At 41.9% G+C, this 17,893-nt stretch overlaps 1 protein-coding gene across 2 annotated transcripts in view; it reads right to left on the bottom strand.

Moving 5' to 3' along the window:
- Positions 1-17,893, bottom strand: part of LOC141076922 (arf-GAP with SH3 domain, ANK repeat and PH domain-containing protein 3-like) — a 297,702-nt gene that overhangs the window by 194,505 nt on the left and 85,304 nt on the right. For both annotated transcript variants that reach the window (XM_073564144.1, XM_073564145.1), the window contains 2 exons: positions 14,145-14,248; positions 13,158-13,227 (listed from right to left, as the gene is read on the bottom strand). In XM_073564144.1, the coding sequence (XP_073420245.1) occupies positions 13,158-13,227; positions 14,145-14,248 (174 nt within the window). The remainder of the gene's footprint in view (positions 1-13,157; positions 13,228-14,144; positions 14,249-17,893) is intronic.

Below are 17,893 nucleotides of genomic sequence, written 5' to 3'. Positions count from 1 at the left end.
GATGGAGGAGAGACCTCAGTAGCGGTATCAAGAGATCATTTGAAGTTGTGTCCTAACCAGTTGAAGGAAAGGAAAGAGGAACCAGATAACATCCAACCCGTAGTGGAAGAAGAGAAGGTCAGCACAGTGCTTGGAGAATTCCCTGCAAATTGGACTAAAGTAAACGATGCTATAGTGGTGCCAGTGTTGATATTTCCTCAAGTGGTAGCACGAGAAGAAGTGAATCAAGAAAATCAGGTAGCAGATGCCACACCAGCAGTGGAGCCAGAGAACCCTCGCCCTGCCAGTGGTGAACTTGTTGTGCTCCTGGTGAGTCTAAGAGTCGGTAGGAGAATGCTACCCAGTTTGCCCACACTAGAGTTACGCAGGTCTACCCGCATCACACAAGGTATACCACCCCTTAGATATCGCATATAGCAAAGTTAATGTAAATGTTGAAATTTTTAACTGTTTTTCAAGTTTTGTGCCTACAGGTAACCTGTAAGAGTTCCCTTTGGAGTTTTCTTGTTTTCTTTATGGATACTGAACCACAGGACTTGTGTGTGGTCAAAAACTTTTACCATTTGCCCAGGAATGGATCATGGACATTGATGCTGTACTTATCATCATAGGACCATTTTTGAGCTCTTGGTTTTTGCACATTTTTCCTTTTTCAAATCTTGTACAAATTATTATTGTTCAATTGTTTATATGTCTTTCATGTTTTTGTTCAGCCCAGGAGTGCTGACTTGCACTAGGGGGGGAATGTGGCGCCCCCAGGAGTATGGTCGCCACAGTGGCTTTGCCTTCCTCCAGGGGAGGGTAATGCCAGGCTTGGAGGCAATGATGGTCTCTCTCGCAGTCAATCCATACATGCAACACAGTTCCACTCCAGGCCACCAGGGGGAACTCTGAACCAGGATTAAGGGGAGGGGTGCCCTCTGAGGGCCAAGAGGAAGGAGTGGTGAGATAGTCTGCGGAGGGTGAAGTGTGCAGACGTGTAGAAAGAAGCTGGAGGTTGAGCAAGGAAGGAGAGCTCCCTCAGCTGAGAGCGCACGAACTGGAGCCTGGTCTCCATGGCTGTACGGATACTAAAGGTCCTACAGCAGATACCAGAGGAGTAGGAGGCTGTAAATGCCCTACTCCCATCTAAGACTTGAGGCACAACAGCAGCTTGAATAGAGAGCCAGGACTAAAGAGGAGTCCCCGAGAGAGGCTACAGCTGTCTGCCGTGCAAGTGAGGTTCTTGGGAACATCTGACAGGAGGAACTTCAGAGTAACTTAGTACTGGAGTGCTTCACACCACAAGGCGCTAGGAAGGAGACTGCACAGCCTGTCTGTGATAGAGAATCCCTGAGTTGCTTCCAGGCTAGCCTGCTCCAATACGATCTGTAATCAGGACCCTGGACTGCAGTTATCAAGTAAAGGTACAGAAATTGCACCCCGCTGTGTCTTGTCTGCTTCCTACCCTTATGGCACTGCTACATCACCGTGCCAACCACTGCTACACTGCCCTAGGACATTAGCCCTGCCTGTGGAGGGCTATACCATCACTGCTGCACCACACCATCTGTCCCAGCGGAGCAGTCTGCAGCGTCGGCTTAACATCTCCCTTGCCGAACACCACAGGTGGCGTCACGAACTATTCTATTCCATTAACTACAACCCCCCATTACTTGGGCGCCCAGGGCCACGGACCGGGTCACTGCTGCTGTGACACATCCCTCTGACACCGGCTCTGTTCCGAGTACCCCACAGCCCTGGGAGGGCAACCCATCAGGGTTATAAAACACATCAGTTATACCAGATCACACTGAAAACTCCTGTCCTGGACAGTTGAGACTATCATGCTGTGGTGGAACCACTATACTGTGTGGGGAGCTGTGGTGACCATCAAACTGTTTGGAGTCAGTGATCATCATATTGTGTTGGGGCACTGGTTTCCATCATACTGTGTGAAGGCAGTGGTGGCCATCACAGTTTGTGGGGGCCAGGGGTAATTATCATACTGCTTGGGTGGCACTGGTGACCTTCAAACTGTGTGGAGGACAATGGAGACCATCATATTGTGGGGAGACTATAAAATGGTGTGGGGGCTATGGTGATCAGCATATTTTGAGGGAGTGCCCTGATGTACACACCATGCTATGTGGGGTTTCTGGAGCCATCTTGTTATGTAGGTGTAGGGATGGGGGGACATTATTCTATGTGGGGGCATTTTTGGGGGCATCATACTCCAAGGGTACATGCACACGCTGCAGACTGGGGTGCAGATTTTGGCCTCGTGGATTTTGTAAAATCCGCAGGTAAATCTGCAGGTCGAAAGACCTGCGGATTGCTCTGCGGTTTTTCATCTCCACAATGGAGGAGATGGCAAACTGCAGCGGAATCCACAGAAAGAATTGACATGTCAATTCTTTCTGCGGTTTCAAAACCGCAGCAAAACCGCGCGGAAAAATCCGCACCGTCTGCACTGCGGTTTTTAATATCCATAGGATATTATGGTACTGTACACCGCAGCGAAAACTGCTGCGTTTCCGCAGCGGCCAGATCTGCTGTGGAATCGCAGCAGAATCCGCAGCGTGTGCACACAGCCTAAGGAGGCCAATCAAAGGATAACATAGTGGGTGAGAACATTAAGGGGCCGCAATACATATCCCTCCTTTCAGGATTGAAAAGTTGGGAGATAAGTCCTTCTATGACTGGACCTATGTGTCGTGATAGGACTTTTGCTGTGGAGTTCCATAAGATCTACTGTATGTATGCTCATGTATTATTATATGGAAGAACATAGGTTGTGGGCATTATTATAAAGAGGCACAAGAGTATTACTATAAGGAGGTCCACTGGGGAATCAGCAACATTATAGAGAGAACAGACATTATCATTAAGAAAGAACAGGGATGTGTTTGTATTATTATGAGGAGGTGCAAGTTCATTATTATTATGAGCCAAGGGAATTTATTATAAAGATGTCAAGGGGGACAGTATAGTGCTGTATAACTGCAAGAGGCACACGGGAGCATTATTACTATGACGAAGTATAGCGGGAACATCATTACTGTGTAGGGGCGTGCACTGTCATTATGTGGGGCACAGCAGGAGGGTAATAATACTATGAAGAGCACAGAAGGGGCATTATTCGTGTCTATGGTAATGTTAACAGTAGTATATGGTTTGTGTATAAGTGGGGGAATGTGAGGAGGGTGCTGGAAAAGCAGTACGATAAAATGGTCTCTGTTACATTTTGTAAGGCCAAGTTACAGACTGAAGAAGAGGTCATGGTGGTCTGGGACGTAGGGAAAATTAATTACTACAACCATCGAGAAACATTTGACACTATATTTTAGGCTTGAGAAAGGCCGTTTGGCTGAAATGTTTCCCCATTTTTGTCTCCTCACTGCTGTGATGTTTTAAATATTTTGGAATAAAAAGTGGAGTCTTATAAAAATCTCTATGTGCCTTGTGTATCTTTGGATTTGTTTTGATCATACAGAACATTACTAGCGAGAACCTGTAAAGTACAGAATGTATATATGGTGTATAGCGCACTTCTGTAAAAAGATATTACTATTATGTAGTCACAATATGGTTGTAATATCAGTCCTAGAAAAGTGTTTTTGGCTAATGGTCAATATGGTGGTATTAACACTACTATATACAGTATGCAGCTAATATTTGGTTATAGTCTGGTTCTATTTGTTAATTATAATGTAATATTATCTCAGTATTAGTATTAAATCTTATCTAGTGCTATTATTGGAAACATAGTTCTTGTAGTAAATCTTGATTTCCTCCAGGCAGGGTAATAGTAGTAGAGACCCTAATTTGGGGAAAGGAATGGAGCTGGACTGGGCCTGTGTACTTTCAAACGCCAGGGCTGAATTTTAGTTCAAAGCGTCCCTGTTTGCATGTCTATTTGATTACAAAATAAAAATTTAAATGATGGTTACTCCTTAACCCCTTACTGACATCTGACATACTATCCCGTAAATGGGACCCAGGCACCTATGCCCATGGACGGGACATTACATCATAGCGATCAGCGGCTCTCACGAGGGCAGCGCCGCTGATCGCGGCCGGGTGTCAGCTGATTATCACAGCTGACACCCGGCACTGTGTGTCAGGGGTGGTCACGGACCGCCCCCGGCACGTTAACCCCTGGCACACTACGATCAAACACAATTGCAGTGTACCGGGGGTTTAGGAATGCATCAGCAGGGAGGGGGCTCCCTCCGTGCTTCTCTGAGACCCCCACAGCAGCGCGATGTGCAGCGCTGCTGCGAAGGCCTCCTTCCCTGCAGGTCTCCGGATCCAATATGGTGGCGGGGACCTTCGGGGGCCTGCAGGAAGGCGGCTTCCTCACTGCCTGCAGAGCGCAGGCATGAAGACGCCTTGTGCAGTGCCTGTGTGAGATCGCTGATCTGTCACCGCGATCTGTGATGTGTCAGATCAGCGATCTGACACATGACAGTGATGTCCCCCACGGGACAATGTAATTAAGTGTAAAAAAAAAAAAAAAAGTAAAAGTAATTTATAAAAAAAAAAAAATCGCTAAATAAAGGAAAAAGAAATATTCCCTAATAAATTCATTTTTTGGAAATAAAAAAAATAAATAAATAAAAGTACACATATTTAGTATCGCCGCGTCCGTAACGACCCGCCCTATAAAACTGTCCCATTAGTTAACCCCTTTAGCAAACCTCTTAAAAAATAATGCTTTATGATCATACCGCAGAACAAAAAGTGCAATAACGCGATCAAAAAGACTGATATAAATATCCATGGAATGGCTGAAAACGTCATCTTGTCCCACAAAGAATGAGCCACCACACAGCATCATCAGCGAAAAAATAAAAAAGTTAAAGCTCACAGAATAAAGTGATGCAAAAATAATTATTTTTTATATAAAATTGTTTTCATTGCATAAAAGCGCCAAAACATAAAAAAATGACATAAATGAAGTATCGCTGTAATCGTACAGGCCCGAAGAATAAAATCGCTTTATCAATTTTACCGCACGCGGAACGGTGTAAACGCACCCCCCAAAAGAAATTCTTGAAATGCTGGTTTTTATTCATTCTGCGTCCCAAAAATCAGAATAAAAAGCGATCAAAAAATGTCACGTGCCCGAAAATGATAAAAATAAAAACGTCAACTCGTCCCACAAAAAATAAGACCTCATATGACTCGGTGGGTCAAAATATGGAAAAATTATAGCTCTCAAAATGTGGTGATGCAAAAACTATTTTTACAATAAAAAGCGACTTTTAGCGTATGACAGCTGCCAAACATAAAAACCCGCCATAAATGGTAAATCAAACCCCCCTTTATCACTCCCTTAGTTAGGGAAAAATAATAAAATTAAAAAACAAATGTATTTCCATTTTCCGGCTAGGGGTGTGTTGGGGTTAGGGTTGGAGTTAGAATTGGGGGGTTCCACTAATTGGGCACATCAGGTGCTCTCCAAATGCAACATGGCGTCTGATCTCAATTCCAGCCAATCCTGCGTTGAAAAAGTCAAATGGCGCTCCTTCCCTTCCAAGCTCTGCCATGTGCCCAAACAGTGTTTTACTCCCACAAATGGGGTATCAGCCTACTCAGGACAAATTGCAAAACAACTTTTGGGGTCCAATTTCTCCTGTTACCCTTAGGAAAATTAAAAATTGGTGGCAAAAATATCATTTTTGTGGAAAAAAAATATTTTTTATTTTCATGCCCGGGCGTTATAAACTTCTGTGAAGCACCTCGGGGTTAAAAGTGCTCACCACACATCTAGATAAGTTCCGTGGGGGTCTAGTTTCCAAAATGGGGTCACTTGTGGGGAGTTTCAACAGTTTAGGCACATCAGAGGCTCTCCAAATGCAACATGACACCCGCTGACCATTCCATCAAAGTCTGCATTCCAAAACGTCACTAGTTCTCTTCCGAGCCCCGAGGTTTGCCCATACAGTAGTTTTCAACCACATATGGGGTATCAGCGTACTCAGGACAAATTGGACAAATTTTGGGGTCCAATTTCTCCTGTTACCCTTGGGAAAATGAAAAAAATTGGGGACTAAAAGATCATGTTTGTGGAAAAAATATGATTGTTTTACTTTCACGCCCGGGTGATATAAACTTCTGTTAAGCCCCTGGAGGTTCAAAGTTCTCACCACACATCTAGATAAGTTCCTTGGGGGGTCTAGTTTCCAAAATGGTGTCATTTGTGGGGGGTTTCCACTGTTTTGGCACATCAGGGGCTTTCCAAATGCGACATGGCGTCCGATCTCAACTCCAGCCAAAAAAGTCAAATGGCGCTGCTTCCCTTCCAAGCTCTGCCAGGCGCCCAAATAGTCATTTACCCCCACATATGGGGTATCAGCGTACTCAGGACAAATTGTACAATAACTATTGGGGTCCTGTTAGCCTTGGAAAAATAAAAATTGAGGGTGAAAAGATCATTTTTGTGGAAAAAATATGATTTTTTTAATTGTACGGCTGTATGTTATAAACTTCTGTGAAGTCCTTGGGGGTTCAAAGTTCTCACCACATACCTAGATAAGTTCCTTGAGGGGTCTAGCTTCCAAAATGGGGTCACTTGAGGGGGGTTTCCACTGTTTAGGCACATCAGGGGCTCTCCAAACGTGACATGGCATCTGAGCTGAATTCCAGACAATTTTGCATTGAAAAAGTCAAACGGCGCTCCTTCCCTTCTCCTGTTACCCTTGGTAAAATAAAAAGAATTGGACCTGAAGTAATTTTTTTGTGAAAAAAAAGTTAAATGTTCATTTTTTTTTTTTAAACATTCAAAAAATTCCTGTGAAGCACCTGAAGGGTTAATAAACTTCTTGAATGTGGTTTTGAGCACCTTGAGGGGTGCAGTTTTTAGAATGGTGTCACTTTTTGGTATTTTCTATCATATAGACCCCTCAAAGTGGCTTCAAATGTGATGTGGTCCGTAAAAATAAAATGGTGTTGCAAAAATGAGAAATCGCTGGTCAACTTTTAACCCGTATAACTTCCTAACAAAAAAATATTTTGGTTCCAAAATTGTGCTGATGTAAAGCAAACATGTGTGAAATGTTACTTATTAAGTTTGTGTGCCATATCTCTGTGATTTAAGGGCATAAAAATTCAAAATTGGAAAATTGTGAAATTTTCTAAATTTTTGCCAAATTTCAGCTTTTTCCACAAATAAACGCAAGTTATTTGAATGAAATGTTACCACTAACATGAAGTACAATATGTCACAAGAAAACAATTTCAAAATCACCGGGATCCATGGAAGCATTTCAGAGTTATTACCTCATAAACGGACAGTGGTCAGAATTGTAAAAATTGACCCGGTCATGAACGTGCAAACCACCCTTGGGGGTAAAGGGGTTAAGGTTCATTTACATGAACCATTTACACAACCACCAATGGTTAAATATGTAGTGATCAGCAGTTGTCTACTAGTCTGTTCACACAGGCCACATATAACGATACGCACTGGACAATCTATAATAGATTGCTATTGTCCTCACCAGAGCAAGTCCTGTTTTGCTCTTTCACTGAGTGATCAGTCGCCTATTTAGACTACAAGATTGTCAAAAAACTGTTGTTTCTAGGAATGCTCATTCTCAATCTTGCACGTCAAGTGAACACTTAAGGCTATGTTTTTTTTTAAAATGCAACACAATGTGTTTGAAAGAGGTACTAGCGCAATGTTGGTGCACGCTGTCACATTTCAGGCCATGCCTCATTTTCAGTTAAGTCACACCTCCCTTATGGTAAGCCATACATCTTGTCAAGCAAGGTGGAAAAAGTGTCCAAAAACCACATAACAGTGGTGCACAGTTTGATCTACAGTTTTCTGGTCCAGAGTTTAGTAAATCATCCCAATGCTTCCAGTTTCTTTGTAATGAATCATAAGCTTCTATGGATGAAATCACTGAATAAATATCTTTGAACTTTAAACACAGCTGATCCATTTTCAACATTATCCATAGATATCACCATAGTCAATCCATTTACATGTACATCTGTCTGCAAATATTAACCATATGTTTCAAACATTCTACTAGTAAACAAAAAAACACAAGCTGAAAAGATAGATTTGAACAACATATAGGGTGGAAGTTGTTAAAATGTTAAAATGGTTGCTGCTGTTACTTGCACCAAGTTCATCAAATTGTCACACAATGTTTGGTAAATTTGGCACATCTGAAGACACTTCTGTCTATAAATATTACTCCATTTTTATGCCATATCCTAATATCATACTGGCGTCAGTTTACGGCACAACTCATAAATCTGGCTAAAACCTCATTTGCCTAGAAAAATCATGCACATTTTTGAAAAGCGCAAAAATGGTGTGGACCAAAATTTGAGTCTTTTTCATGCCAAAAAACTACCACTAGAAACTTGAAACGTGCCCCCCATCATGTTACTATGAGTATCACTCCAAGTCTAAATGCAGTTCCATGTGGTGTCCCTGATGTACCACACTTTTAGATTATCTTACCAAATGTTCTTATACAGCCTTTATAAACAAACCTCTGCTTTATCTACATGACCAGGAATCTATCTCCAGACCACAGACCAGTGATTATTTTCTTTAGGCATTCCGCACATAACGTTATGATGAGGAACTTTCCTAGTCACTCTGTACTGTATATAATAAGATATAAACCCAAAAAGTGTGAATTGGGATATAAACTGGTGTGCATGCAGCATGTAAGCGCATGTTCACACTGGCCACTGAACAGAATAAAAAAAAAACAAACATAATGAGTAACCCCTTAGTGACCAAGCCAATTTTTACAATTCTGACCACTGTCACCTTATGAGGTTATAGCTCTGGAACACTTCAACGGATCCCACTGATTCTGAGACTGTTTTTTGTGACATATTGTACTTCATGTTAGTGGTAAAATTTCTTCAATAAATCTTGTGTTTATTTATGAAAAACTTTTTTTTTCAAACTTTTAATTATTGTGCCCTTAAATCAGAGAAATATGTCACACAATATAGATAAATGACATTTCCCACATGTCTACTTTACATCAGCACAATTTTGGAAACAATTATTTTTAGTTAGGATGTTATAAGGGTTAAAAGTTGACCAGCGATTTCTCATTTTTCCAACAAAATGTACAAAACCATTTTTTAGGGACCACATCATCACATTTGAAGTGAGTTTGGGGAGTCAATATAACATAGAATACCCAAATTACACCATTCTAAAAACTGCACCCCTCAAGATGCTCAAAACCACATTCAAGAAGTTTATTAACCCTTCAGATGCTTCACAAGATCTAAAACAATGTGGAAGGAAAAAAAAATGAACATTTTACTTTTTTCACAAAAAATAAACTTTAGACCCAAACTTTATTTTCACAAGGGTATCAGGGGAAAATGGAGCACAACATTTGTTTTGCAATTTCTCCTGAGTACGCCAATACCTCATATGTGGGGGAAATCCATTGTTTGGATGCAGATTCAAGCAGGGAATTTTTATGGATTTAAACGTGCGCTACCAGACCATCACTCCTCACAAGTTGTGTGGTTAATGCATTTATTTGGGAAATAAATGCATTAACCACACAACTTGTGAGGAGTGATGGTCTGGTAGCGCACGTTTAAATCCATAAAAATTCCCTGCTTGAATCTGAAGATTTATGGCCACGGTGTGGTCATTTGGATGTGCAGCAAGCTGACCTTTGTTCCTTTATGCCTGATACTCTCCTGCAGAGGGTGAGTATAAATCATTGTCTTATATCTTTATTTTTCTCGGGTAAGACCCTATTGCGCCCTTTTCTTTCAGTTTCTACTATTGTTTGGATGCAAGCAGGGCTCAGAAGGAACGAGTACCGCTTGACTTTTGGAACGCAAAATTGGCTGGAATTGATGGTGGGCATGTAGCGTTTGGAGAGCCCCTGATGTGCCTAAACAGTGGAAACCCCCCAATTCTAACTCCAACCCTAACACAGCCCCAAACCCAACCCCAATGACCGGGAACATTTTTTTAAATTTTTTAATTTTTATCTAAGGGGTGACAAAGGAGGGTGTGATTTATTTTTTTTTATCTGATCACTGTTGCCAGGTACTGGCCAGCAGATCCCGGCGGGGGCACTACACTTGCACCCGCCATTTTCTTCCAGTAAGATAGTGTGGAGGGCCGGGGGACAGAGTAGGAGAATCCGGGGATGGCGGAGGTAACGGAGGGGCTCAGGGGATCCCATTTCTCTCTCCTCTGGTATGCTAGATGATATCAGAGGAGAGAGAAATTAATGGAAAACCGGATTTTTTTTTGTGATCGCCATTATTCAGTGAATAACAGTGATCACGTCACAGGGGACAGTGTGACCTGCCTTTCCTTGAGCTGGGCATTATATTGATGTAGTCTCCCATAGCTTTGTGTAAACGAACTGGGCTCAGTCCTTCTCAGCCCTTATCCACATACATGACACTTGACAAAATGGTAAGGCTTTAAATAGTAGCATTAGGACTGTTCCAATTATGGTCACCATGAAGTGGTGGGATGGCTTTTGCATTTTTTTTTTATCTTAAAACATGTTAACTAAGTACCGTATATTATTTTCATGCAATATGCTGCTTATTTACTGCAGGGAATGTAATCATTATGTTTCTGTCTTTGATATAATATGATATTTAGGAATTGCTTTTTAAGTAACTGATAATATATTATGACAAGTTAAAGGGTTGTTCCACTGTTTTTATAAAGATGAGCCATCCTCAGAATCGGAATATATAAAAGGCAGGGTGCACCACAAGATGCGCAGAGTAAACCAATATTAAGGGTGGTTCATCATGTATGGAGACAGTAGTATACAGAAATAAAAGAGAAAGGCCAATATAAAGTGATGACCACACCCATTTAAATATAGAAAATATATGCGTCTTACACCATTAACCCCTTCATGACCAGAGCTTTTTTTTGTTTTGTTTTTTGCTCCCCTTCTTCCTATTGATATAACTTTTTTATTTTTCTGTCAATATGGCCATGTGAGGGCTTGTTTTTTGCGGGACAAGTTGTACTTTTGAATGACACCATTGGTTTTAACATATTGTGTACTGGAAAATGGGAAAAAATTAAAAGTGAGGTGAAATTGCAAAAAAAGTGAAATCCCACACTTCTTTTTTTTTTTCCACTATTTTCACTAAATGCCAAGACTGACTTACCATTATGATTGTCCAGGTCATTACGAGGTAATAGACACCAAACATGTCTAGGTTCTTTTTTATCAAAGTGGTGAAAAAAAATTCCAAAAATTTAAAAAATAGGGCAATTTTCCGATACCCGTAGCGTCTCTGTTTTTCGTGATCTTGGGTTGGGGGAGGTTTTATTTCATGCGCGCCGAGCTGATGTTTTCAATGATACCATTTTGGTGCAGATACAATCCTTTAATGCAATGTCACGGCGACCAAAAAGACATAATTCTGGCGTTTTGACTTTTTTTCTCGCTACGCCGTTTAGCGATCAGTTTAATCCTTTTTTTATCGATAGATCGGGCAATTCTGAACTTGGCGATATCAAATATGTGTATGTTTGATATTTTTATTGTTTTATTTTGAATGTGGCGAAAGAGGGGTGATTTGAACTTTTATATTTTTTTAATATTTTTAAAAACAGTTGATTTTTTTTTTACTTTTGGCATGTTTCAATAGTCTCCATGAGAGACAAGAAGCTGCCATAACCCGATCAGCTTACATGTAGCAGAATTGCTGACTTGCCATGAGCGCCGAACATTGGGTGGCACTCATAGCAATCTGGCAGTGACAACCATAGAGGTCTCCAGGAGACGACTGGTTGTCATGCCAACCTATCGGTGACTAGCGATCAGGTGACAGGGGTCACCGATGGGTGGATTTCTGGCCCGATGGCTGAAAGCGAGCGTTAAATGCCACTGTAAGAGTTTGACAGCGGTATTTAACGGGTTAATAGCCGCGGGTGGATCACGATTCAACTCTCGGCTGCTCCAGGCACATGTCAGCTGTTCAAAACAGCTGACATATGCCAGGAAAGATGTGGGCTCAGCGCCAGAGCCCACATCAAAAGGAGGGTGTCCGACATCGGCGTAAACGTATGCCCGATGTCGGAAAGGGGTTAAACATACACAATAAAAACATTTAAAAAACACATCAAAATAGCAATTAGACATCCCTGAACCTAAACTGGACAAAAAACCATGGGAATTACATGATATGAGGCTGCCAGTGTATTAAGTAGACAGTGGTAGCCCTTAATGATATAACTCCATGCAGATATCAAAGACAGTAGCAATCTAAATTCACCTATAATCCTCTATAATACTCCACCATACCTAATACTTGTAAACAGTAACACTGCAATTATCAAGACAGTTGACCAACCTCGTGTAAAATGGAGACCAAAAACTGCAGAATACAGACAATTATTGCATGAACTTGTCCAAACGGACTATTCCATATAAATGGTGTGCCGGTAGAGTATACAAATGCGGTAACCCAATTCAGTACACATAAAATATGTGCAAAAAAAACAAGAAGAGGCAGCATGGTATATGTACAGGAAGGGGAGAGTAAGAAGGAGCAATTTAGCCCGTAAGTACCCTCGAGTATGTGGAAATTCTGCTGGGTACGGGTGACACCTGGAAGACACCACAGGTCCCACCAGATTGGGCAGCTGGGCTGTCAGTCACAGTACTGTGGCGATTTTAATTTCAGCAGGATCCTACCAACGCATATAAAAAGCAGGCTTCAGCCTCGAAGAGGATTCACGTTAGGATAGATCCCCAGAAAAAGGAGATCCCTTTGTCCTTGGCTGCTGGACAAGCATGAATTGGACAAATTATATGCTAAGTATCGCTATTTTTTCCTATTATCTTGAGCAGTAATGCAATTCATATTTCATATATTTCATGTATACATGCTATAGCACTACAGGGAGCAACTTTGTTAGTATGTATGGAGATGGCTCTTAGTTTTCACCTGTACACACCAGTTTTCTGTTTGGAAATGGTAGTCAGTCTTTTGTTCTTAATCACAATACAGACAGCCCAGTACCCCGCTGTCTCAGAGTGGGCGATTGAGCTGTCACTCACAATACTGACAGCTCAGCATGCCCCGGAATGGTATATATACATATACACAAAGCATTACAGTAATCCATTCAGCATCATAATCATTTGGAGAAAACAGTTCAGACTCACCGTACTGTGAGATATTGTCAGATATCCATATTTAACCCCGCATTTCCTTTTCTGCCAAACTTTTCGGATTCTAGATAAAAAAAAGTTGGATAAACATACGGGCCATGCAAAAATACAATGTGTAGAGTTTTGAGCAGTCTTTTAAGGGAAATAGGAAAATGTTAAAATGTAAACGGATAGAAGCAATGAAGTCCACTCAGAGAATGTGTCATGTATTTGATTTTAGTTTCATTAATTGAATCTGTAGAAGAGAATAAATGTATTTCTTCTGTTTAAGAATGTATCTAATTATTTTTTATTTCTAAAAACTTTCCCGGTGGCAACCATATTAATGGCATGTGCTTCCTTCCTCAATTGCTTGTGTAGACCGTAAAGCAGTGTGTGTTTTATGCCAAATTAATGGGAGGCAACTGGTAACTGACAGCTTTCTATGTATAACTGTGCATACAGATATAGCTGACAGTCACTGATAAGACAGAAAATCCCAGAAAGTGCAAAGAATTAAATAACTACTGAATATTTTCTCACAAAACTATATAGTCAATATACTCGGCTCCCCTGCACTATAACATGGGGCCTGCAGTTTGGACTGCAATTTCATGGTGACGGGTTTCTTTTAAACTGGTTCAAAGCCCAAACATAAGTGTTTGACTTTACATTATGGAAGATCTGAAAAATCTTATCAAGTATCGATTAAAAAAAAAAATCAAGTGACAGAGGCATTTTACTATGTTTAAAGAAGAAGGAGAGCATGAGTTAGCTGCCTTTAAATATAAGACAGAAATAGAAAGTGACCGTGCAGTGCAGTTTTGGTTCAGTTTATGCCCCTCACCAAAAATCATTGCTGTGTGTGATAGTGTGTGTAGTCTTAGTCATGGACGTTAGGACAGCTTGGAAAAATTGGAAAAACTGAAGGGCAGTGACAGAGCAGCAGTAATTAACCAAGGTAGAATGAGGTCATCTAGGTGAAGAATTAATGGTTCACACCCTTCACTCTTTTTATATAGAAATCCAGATTTTTCTGTTCCATGCTGTTTATCCCCTTGATGTTGGTGTAAACTATATCCAGCATCCTTCCTGTTCGGTGAATCCTGAGACAACAAAGGTAAATGGCACTCAAAATACATTGTAACATTATGTGATCAGCTGGTTACACTTTTTCTTGAAAGCTAAGATCTCTCCACAGTCATGGAGAGGAGCGAGAGAGAAGGAAGTGTTGCTACAGTAATATGCCTGTGATATGTTATGCCTTTTACTACGGGGATGGGGAGAGAAGTATGTGGATAAACCCCAGCATCATGTTCCTGTAGCTGTCGGTGGGACAGGCTTACATAGGCATCTTAGCTGCATCCACTCTATAAATGGCCTGGCAGACTGCATGGCATGCTGGGGCCCAGGGTAGTGACTTTTACTTTGCTTTATTATGCACCGGAGGCTGAGTCACAGCAGCAGAGATCTACATTGTATGATTGCATCAGAGGGGGCTGGCCATGTCTGGCATCAGTGATGTCAGATGCTCCCGACCAGCCCCGTTCCTAAGCTGCCGGCGCATCTCAGGCCCTTGCGGCACATTATATGCTTGCAGCACATTATATGCTTGCTAATTAGCAGCCAAAGACAGAGAAACATACAAAGGAGCAGGGATCACCATAAAAAATACAAAATTTTATTGGTACACACAAAACCTCAACAAGAAATTTAAAAAAAATTGAAAATACAAAAATAGAAACAGACCGGGTCATACACAAGCAAGCATATGGGAACAGGTAGTACACAAAATATCAGTTGCTCAGCCGAGAATGGAAGTATCACTGACAAGGATCTCAACACAAAGGCGGGCACAGATAGGCTATCCTAATTCAAAGGGAGGCCACACAGAATTAACCCTAAGAGGATAGACATTTGAATCCCATTCGTGACCATGACAGTACCCCCCTCTTAATGGGGGGGACCCAGGCTTCTCAGGATGTCTGGCATGAAGTGTCCGAAGCAGACGATCGGCATGTACAGATCGGGCCGGGGCCCATTACCAATCCTCAGGACCATGCCCCCTCCAGTGTACCAAATACTGCAAGGTACGGCACACACTCACCGGGAATCAATAATGCGTCCCACCTCGTATTCCATGTGACCTTCCACCAATACCGGGGGAATAGTGGACCACGAAGCCACCTCAACAGTACCCAAAGGTTTCAAAAGGGACTTGGGAAAAACATTGCCGGTTTAATAATTTCCACAATTTCATACGGGCCAATGAATTTTGGACCTAGCTTGGCAGAGGGAACTTTGAGCTTTATATTGCAAGTGGACAACCACACCTTTTCCCCCACCTGGAAAGTAGGATCTGACACCCCTTTCCTATCTGCAAAAACTTGTATCTCCCCTGAGCCTTGGTGATGTTTCGATGAACCTCAGCCCACAGAACCTTCAAACGCTGCACAGTACCTTCAGCCCCATGACAACCAGAATCCAAGCGTGAAAACTACTCAAAATGTGGATTAAATCCATAGTTGACCAGGAAGGGGGACATACCAGTGGTCTGACTAAAACGACTGATGAAAGCAAACTCAGCCAAAGGTAAAGCATCACACCAATTCTTTTGCCTAGTAGAGGCCAAACACCGCAAAATCTGCTCCAGGGAATGATTAGTACGTTTGGTCTGCCCATTAGACCCATAGGGTGTATCACAGTGATCAAAATTAACCAAGAATTTGACGGGCGCACTGTGCATGCGCCTTCCATTTTCTCCTGGAAGATGACACCAGCAGCCCGGGGGACTTCAAGGGGGGTTGCAGGGACACCATTTCTCTCTTTGCTGATGTGCTATCACATCAGAGGAGAGCGAAATTAAATGGGAAAATCTGACTTTTTTTGCAGTTGCCGTTATACCGTTAACAGCGATTGCAACACTGGGGTCAGTAAAAACCGACCTGAATCATGTTTGTTCTCTGGGGTCTCAGCTACCTCTGGAGAAAATCCAACCCTGGCGGGCACCATACCCTTTTTTTCTCGGTAGAATTAAATGACGCGCACTCTGTAAAATATATGGTGGGTGCAGGCTGAACCTGGAACAAGTCCAGTGGAAGTCATAAAGAAGAAGAAACAGCCATACTCAAAATTGCAATTTTTCATATGCAAAAAGGAGATGAGTTTATTAAGGTCACCAGCAACAAAATAGTGTAACGAGGTAATACGTTGCTGTGTGGACCTTAATAAACTCATCTCCTTTTTGCATATGAAAAATTACAATTTTGAGTGCGGCTGTTTCTTCTCCTTTGTAACATTATTTCTCAGCGCCGTTAAAAAGCGGTGCTGAGGCATAAGGGCATAAGTACCCTTAACTGCCACTGTTAAAAGGCGCATCGGCGGTCGTTAAGGGGTTAACTCTCTGCTCCTTCAGTGCTAAAGAGTCAAGTGGATGGTCCTGCTCAGTGACTGTCAGCTTTCCGTGTCTACATGAGCATACACAGATGACTGTAGAACACAGAATGGACTTTTGAACCCATAAGGAGCAGAGAGTTAAACAAGTACATTTCTAATTATACAGAATCTTTTTTCCACCATATGGGGAAATGCTGGCATTCAGAAGCTGTAATTTTCTGAAGCATCTGCTGGAAAAAGATCCAGCTGTCTAAAAGACATCATATGCACATACACTATTGCTTTGTTCACATGTTTAGTATTTGGTCAGTCTTTTACCTCATTGTCGGTAACTGAAACCAGGAGTGGAACAATCAGAGGGAAAGTATAATAGAAAAATGTGACGGGGTTAAGGAGCCATGCAGACAAGGACGGGGATAAGGAGCCATGCAGACAAGGACGGGGATAAGGAGCCATGCAGACAAGGACGGGGATAAGGAGCCATGCAGACAAGGGGATAACGAGCCATGCAGACAAGGACGGGGTTAAGGAGCCATGCAGACAAGGACGAGGATAACGAGCCATGCAGACAAGGACAGGGATAAGGAGCCATGCATACCAGAATAGGGATTAGGGGACAGTGCATTACCGGCTTATACTCAAGTCAATGTTTTCCCAGTTTTTCCTGTCAAAACTAAGTGCCTTGGCTTATACACGAATATAATTATACGGTATTTTTTTCTTTTTAATGTGAGGCCATTATACTGTATGGAGCACTATGTGAGCACATTATACAATAAGAAACACTACGTGGGGCCATTATACAGTATGGAGCATCACGTGGGGCCATTATACAGTATGGAGCACTATGTGAGGCCATAATACAGCATGGAGCACTATGTGGGGCCGTTTTATAGTATAGAGCATTGTGTGGGGCCATTATACTGCATGGAGCACTATGTGGGGCCCATTACACTTTATGCAGGACTATGTGGGGGCCATTACACTGTATGGAGGACTATGTGGAGCCATTGTACTTTATGGAGATCTATATGGAGCCATTGTACTGTATGGAAGACTTTATGTGCCCGTTATACTGTATGGAGGGTTGTGTGGTGATTATAGTTGGAGAATCATACTGTGATTGGGTCACCATTCTTAGTTGGGGGAGCTTGAGGGATGGGGGTACAGTAGGGACATCATACTGTGCGTGTGGAGGAGTTCATTGTGGGGGTATCATACTGTGTTTGGGAGCACTTTTGTTTGCATCATACTTTATTATCTGTTTTATTAAGTTTTTTTTTATCCATTGTTATTAAATATTTAAATTAGGCCTTTGGGTCATGTGCTTTTTACTGCTGTTATATAGCATGTTA

Source organism: Dendrobates tinctorius, unplaced genomic scaffold (genome assembly GCF_039654945.1).
Source record: "Dendrobates tinctorius isolate UK_male_01 unplaced genomic scaffold, ASM3965494v1 ptg000015l, whole genome shotgun sequence".
NCBI classification, from domain to species: domain Eukaryota; kingdom Metazoa; phylum Chordata; class Amphibia; order Anura; family Dendrobatidae; genus Dendrobates; species Dendrobates tinctorius.
Note: the sequence above shows the minus strand (reverse complement) of the source record. Positions and strands in the feature narration are given on the sequence as shown.